Here is a 7,010-nt window from a genome sequence, read left to right on the forward strand (position 1 = left end):
CTCTCCTTATTCATACAGCAGTCAACACAACCTCATGAAAATGAAAATCCAATTATAACATTCAATGGCTTCTTAGGAGGAAGTTGATGCTTTGGATGGCTGTCAATGTCCTTCGTGCTCAGGACCTGCCTATCTGTGAGGTGTCATCTGTTCCCCCAGGCCCCCCATTCTCTCTGTGCTCCAGACACACAGCCCCTTCTTTCACTTCTTCTAATGGACTACATTCCTTCTTTCGAGCCAGGCTTTGCACCATTATCACCACTAACTAAAAAAGCTCTCTTGTGCCTGCCCAAGACCCATCCATTCATCCATCATGTGACGGCTTAAATAGTATGATCTAGTAGTAGCAGGTAAGGTTCTTGGCTCTTCAGTCTAGTTGGAAAACAGTTATTAACAATTTAAGAATCAGCTCAAGACTCACTTATTTTAAAGAACTGATCTTCCCCAGCCTACTCCTAAAGAGTGAGGTATCCACCTGCTTGCATCCTCAACCCTGCTGTATGAGAGTTCACCATCCTTCACCAAAATCATCCATGTAGTTTTTAGAACATGCAAACAGCTGAATTCTACCATCTGAGATTCTTGTTGGGACCTGTGCATCTGTATATTTTTGGTTGATTTTACTGTTCCTCACATCATTTTAATGTTCAACTTGAGAAGAGAAACTCAGTCCCTTGAACAATTTTTTTTTCTCTTTTTTAAAAGTGGAGGGTCTAAGGGGGGTAGATTTAGGGCTAACTCACTGTCCTTAGATTATTTGATGACAGTAATTGACAATAAAGTGTTTCTGCATCTTACAGTAAAAGCTTATTAACCAAGCAGATCATTATTGCAGTGGTCTTCCAAAGTAAGTATGCATAACAATCAACAAAAAAACATTAATATACAAAATCAGGTTGGACTGAGGAATCAGAATTTAAGATATACTATTAGTGTGATGCACTTTGTAAAAATGAGTTTCCTGTACCTTTAGCCTACATGGCAGAAGCAAAGAGGACACCCAGGCCATGTAGTACTTCTCTGTGCTATCAATGCAGCAGCTATGCATGTATTAAACTCCAGCAATCCACAAATGCACATACATAAGCATATTTTCATATACAGCAATTGTTTCTTACACAGAATCAGTAAATACTCATGATTCTTTAGTTGGGAAATTTTTTACCCTATTTCTTTCTCTCATTAAGGAAAAACATACACACACACATACACACACACACACACACGGTGCCAAAAAATGCATAACCATTTTAAGAAAAGAAAAAACTATTAAANAAAAAAAAAAAAAAAGGTAATTTTTAGGAGGGCAAGTTTGGAGAAATAAAAACAATGGCAAAAGCAATAACTAATCTTACCAGTTACCAAACAAGGTGATAAGCAGACATTGTAATCAGCACTTGACAAATATGATCTCCTTTAATTCTATTATTTATGCCATTTTGCAGATGTGGGATGTTAGGCTCAGAAATTTTACATAACTTCCCAAACTCACAGTGCAAGTAACTACTGAACACTTACCAAGTGGCAGACACTGTTGGCAGAATCCGAGAAGAGGGCCATATAAAGCAATTGCTAATTCATCAACTGCTTTGATCTATGAGAACCCCACCTCACCTCCACCATTACCTTATACTCTCCCCACCCTACCCTTCCCCCAAACTTTCTTTTCCTGATCTCTATCTAGATAATGAAGGAGGTCAGGGAGTGTTCTCAGGAAGGATAAGTCATAAATTCTTAGAGGACAGCTGCATGTGAGAATAAAATAATAATGACAATGATAACATTTTTCCCCCAAATCAGCTACAGATATCTAACATAAATGGTCTACACGCTTTAGGGACAAGCAACAGCACCAATGTTAACATAACCTCAAAATATTAAGACCCTCTAGGAAAATTCAAATAAATTTCTGGTCCAGGTACAAATTGGTGTTGGATGGTGGGTGCCCAAACTTAAAAGCAATACTGACTACCAACTAAATCCCTTAATAGAAGAAAAGTGATTTATTTAAATTAAGACACAAAAGAAAATTCATTTTTAGTCCTTTTGATAGCTTAGATACCTCAGTAATTAAGAGAAAATACAATTTCATCAATAGGCGAATGCCATTCCATAATATCAAATAGTAAACCTATGTCAAATATGAGCCACGTTGTCCTTATCATGTGCCTATTGGTTTCTCTAAAGTCAACTTCTCTGCTGCTCAAGAAATTTGAGCAGAGATAGATGTTTAATATATTTTGTTGTAAATGTTATTAAATGGCCTAATTTGTTTCTCCCTCTCCCAACACCAACTATTAAGAACAGTATGCATTAAAGGCTTGCTCTTCTAAAATTTTGAAAATAATCCAGGTTATGTTTGAAAATGATAATTAAAATTTATAGTGGCCAATTACTTGTTTTCAAGAGTGTCTAATTTTGGATTATTTTATGGACCAAAGTCAAAGACTTCTATTTTTAAAAAAGTATGTACTTAATGGTTCTAAGAGCAGAATTATAATTCATTCATTTCACTTCAATAGTGTTTAACTTTTGAAAGTCTAAATTTATGTGTGTAAATCATGACCTGAAACAATCCACTGCCCTCCATCTTCTCAGAAGGAACACGACAAATTCAGGCGCTGATGTTTCCCTTAGTCCCCTTCAGCTTTTCAGCCATGTCTTCTGGCTCCCTTCCATGTCTTTCATCCTTCTCAGAAATGCCACCACCTCATTTAGAACCTACTCTCATCAAGCCCATTATTGACGCTCCTTTTCTATTTCCCTTGTGTAGTTCTGCTGAAAAGCTCTGTATTTCCCCTTTTTACCTTAGAAGCTACCCTTTGGCATCTCTGAAGCAGTGGTATTTTGTGTTTTGTGTATGTATTTCAAAACTACTTCCTATTCTAACATTCACATTTAGCGGGTTTTTCCATGGAACTGTTGAAAGAATAATTATTGCTAAAATTCACAGTATTCCTTCATACAACCTTAACCAAATGCCAGGGGACTGAAAGTACAGAGCTGCTGATTATCGGAAGTATTAATCTGTTAAAATGATGCATGGAAAAGAAAATGTAACTGTATTGCCATGAATCATTGTGTCCCTGTGAAAATATGTTGGATATAGTATCTTGCACACCTCTTGTAGTATCCAAATTTCTCTTGTTAAATCATATTTTGAGCATGATTTCTACATTTTAAAGGGAAATGATACAGTGCAGTGGCAAGATAAAATGTCATGTTTCACCAATACATAGCTTCTAAAGATCCAATAAAAAGAAATTAACCCACATTTGAAGTTGTGCTTGACAAAACAAATTACCCAAATTCATTCTGCAAAGAGAAAGCTGTTCCTTTGGTTTAAATAGTGACTATCAACTTTTCATCTCTTTCTCTATATCTCAAGAAAGCAAAAAATCAAGAAAAATTAAAGTTGTCTGTTTAATATGAGGGGAAAGTATAATAGTTGTATATAGAAATAATTAATTATCAACATAATTCTTATTCTTCACTGCACATGAAAGGATTAAGTTATATGTTTTGCTGTAATGCAAATTTCTTATTTGATAACAAATACATTAAGAATTAAAAAAAAATAAACTGTGTGGTTTTGTTTGTAAATATTCTTCTGTCACCTGACTATAATCAATACTTTAGAATCCAGATTATAAAAACTTATTTGTGTTAAGAAAGTTACCAACTGAATGCTTACAGTAGAAGTTACAGACATAAAGTTGATCTTATATTAAAAATCATATTAATTATTTACTTAGACTGCACATTTTAGAGAGGCAAAATGGTATCTTCAAAACATACACTGTTTTCAGAGCTAAAAGTACCAACTTCTTGAACGGGTAGTCAATAGTTTTGTTTTTCATTTTTTGTCTTTCTGGAAAAGAAAGTAAATTGGTAGCAAAATGATCACAATAGCTTTCAGTGAACATAAAACTCACCGACACTTGAATTCATGTCCCCATTTTCAGAATCTGCTCCATGTTGGTTATTACTGGCATGATAGTTGCTCATAGCTTCTAATTTGATTTTTTTCACCTTCATTGCTTCAGCGATAGCTGCATTGGTAGCAGCGGCAGCTGCTGCAGCTGCTGCTGTCAGACCTTAAAAGAATAAATTAAAAATGAGATAATTCAAAATCTGATTTTTCATGTGGTAATCCATGTACTTTATATAACACACATACAAACATATTCAAGTATTTGATTTCTTTATGCAACGCTCTGATAACATACAGCCATCCTCATCTAGCCAGTAAAACAACATCGATATAATCCAGAGCGTGCTCTCTAAACTCCTAAATTAACTAATTCATACATAGATGGACACTAGCAGGAATGCAGCCAGATATCAAAAAACCAGTCTGAGCATGTCATTCCCTGCATAGGCTCCCCTACAGCTGCCTAAAAGGGAAAGAATCTGAAGTGTTTACTTTAATTCATAGAGCTTTACACTAAGGAGTGAACCTACTTCCATCAACCAAAGTTTCCTCATTCTCAGCTACGCTGAGTGTGCCACCAGTATCCACACAGGCCCTGTCTTTTCAAGCCCGTGCTTTCACATTTTTCATTTCCCTTGCCTGATATCCTTGCCCCATGATTCATTTCCCTGACTTTCCAGCATCCTGGTCCCCGAGTCGACACTTTTAACCACTATGTGATGTTCACTTAGAACAGTCTGTCTCTGTTCCACCAGAGAACAGAAGGTAGGAGTGGACATGAGATTAGAAAAAGAGTTTGAGACCAGATTATAGAAGAGCAGAAAGCTAAGGCCATGCTTTATGTATAGGCTATCCATAGCCAGCAGGAGTTTTTGAGCAGGGAGGTGCTCATTTTTTTTAATGTGTAAACTTTGACCAAGTCAATTCACTTCATCCTGGCACCTTATCTGCAAAATAACAGGCACTGGAGTATACGAATGATGTCTCCTCCCTGTAAAGCTTTAACAGTCTCTGAGAGGATATACCACCACCACTCCAGCTCTCTGCTGTGGCTGCTTCCGAGTTTCTGACTACAGAGCTTCAGCCTGGTTTGAATTTATCTGTGTGATTTATTTCCACTTCCAGCTGGTGGATTAGAGACTGAACAACTCTCTCCTCCTTTTCCTCCCCACTAATCATCACTTCTAGTTACTACAGCAAATAAGTTATAGCCTCAGCAACTATAAGGGAGTCTTTTCCCTAGAAACCTCCACTTTGCTTTTAGAGGTTAGGAGAAGACCCCACCTTTCCTTCAGATCAGAACAGAGAGGCCTTGGCAACTTTCACCCCAACACAAGACCTTCAGATTGGATCTCTGCATGAAAAACTGATAACTGCCTAAAAAGGCACTCATCTAAATTCAAAGAACTCATCTGGGTCTGGACTGAACATTTATTGCCTTTTAAGTCCCAACTTGAACTGATTCTCTCATCTTCCTATGATTGAATTTTCTCCCCAGTTACTCATTTCCTTCAAAGATGCTTCAGAACATTTTTCCCCCCTGTTCTCTTAAAATTCTCTTTGTGTTTCCCAGCAAATCTCTCTTCCTCAACTTTGCCTTGTCACAAACATACACATCCCATCTGTCCTTTCTTTCACTGCCTGGTGTTATTCCATCTCCAGTTTATGACAGTTCCAGGGTCTTTATCTTTGATTTATACTGCAGGTAAATATTGTTCTATAGCATTCAAATAAGAAAGACAAACGTACAACTTGAGAGATGGTTGTTATTACTGTATATATCTGATTCGAATTCAGCAGCATGAAACATAACTATGCACGCGGTGGCCTTGGAGAAGCCATAAAATCTTCTTGAGTATGGTTTATTCATCTGTATAACCATTCTATTCACAAAGGGATAATATAAGGATTAAATAAGATAAACTATGTGAAGAACATCACATCATGTTTAGTAAAAACTAGACACGCCTTGCATTCTAGTTCCTCAATAAGACAAGTCCAGTCCCAGCTATGGCTCCTGCAGGATTTCAGGGGCTGGCTACAGCAATCTCAGCTACAGAAATCCTACTTCGCTTTGGCTGACTGCATTAACCCTTCATGTCCAGAAATACTTTTTAAAAATCATTTTATTATTTATCTGATCTTATTTATAGTGTTTTTCTATTTTTCCCATTCACAGTTTTTTTTCAGTTTTACATTCCTAATAACATTGCAAAAGATATAGCATATAATGTGTGTGTGTCACACATATTCAATTCTTGAATAGCTTTCAAATGCAACCAGTTTTCTCCATTTCCACTGGCTTCCCCCAGTGCAAGCTGCCACCTTTTCGTCCCTGGGAACCTGCAATAGCCTCTTAATGGCTTCCACTTTCCCCACATCCGATCTCTCCTTATTCATACAGCAGTCAACACAACCTCATGAAAATGAAAATCCAATTATAACATTCAATGGCTTCTTAGGAGGAAGTTGATGCTTTGGATGGCTGTCAATGTCCTTCGCGCTCAGGACCTGCCTATCTGTGAGGTGTCATCTGTTCCCCCAGGCCCCCCATTCTCTCTGTGCTCCAGACACACAGCCCCTTCTTTCACTTCTTCTAATGGACTACATTCCTTCTTTCGAGCCAGGCTTTGCACCATTATCACCACTAACTAAAAAAGCTCTCTTGTGCCTGCCCAAGACCCATCCATTCATCCATCATGTGACGGCTTAAATAGTATGATCTAGTAGTAGCAGGTAAGGTTCTTGGCTCTTCAGTCTAGTTGGAAAACAGTTATTAACAATTTAAGAATCAGCTCAAGACTCACTTATTTTAAAGAACTGATCTTCCCCAGCCTACTCCTAAAGAGTGAGGTATCCACCTGCTTGCATCCTCAACCCTGCTGTATGAGAGTTCACCATCCTTCACCAAAATCATCCATGTAGTTTTTAGAACATGCAAACAGCTGAATTCTACCATCTGAGATTCTTGTTGGGACCTGTGCATCTGTATATTTTTGGTTGATTTTACTGTTCCTCACATCATTTTAATGTTCAACTTGAGAAGAGAAACTCAGTCCCTTGAACAATTTTTTTT

At 37.4% G+C, this 7,010-nt stretch overlaps 1 protein-coding gene across 2 annotated transcripts in view; it reads right to left on the bottom strand.

Annotated features, from left to right (window-relative positions):
* DACH1 (dachshund family transcription factor 1) overlaps positions 1-7,010 on the bottom strand; it is a 422,897-nt gene that overhangs the window by 193,608 nt on the left and 222,279 nt on the right. For both annotated transcript variants that reach the window (XM_019652152.1, XM_019652151.1), the window contains exon 3: positions 3,936-4,097. In XM_019652152.1, the coding sequence (XP_019507697.1) occupies positions 3,936-4,097 (162 nt within the window). The remainder of the gene's footprint in view (positions 1-3,935; positions 4,098-7,010) is intronic.

The sequence above is a fragment of the Hipposideros armiger genome, unplaced genomic scaffold (genome assembly GCF_001890085.2).
Source record: "Hipposideros armiger isolate ML-2016 unplaced genomic scaffold, ASM189008v1 scaffold_174, whole genome shotgun sequence".
In the NCBI taxonomy this organism is placed as follows: domain Eukaryota; kingdom Metazoa; phylum Chordata; class Mammalia; order Chiroptera; family Hipposideridae; genus Hipposideros; species Hipposideros armiger.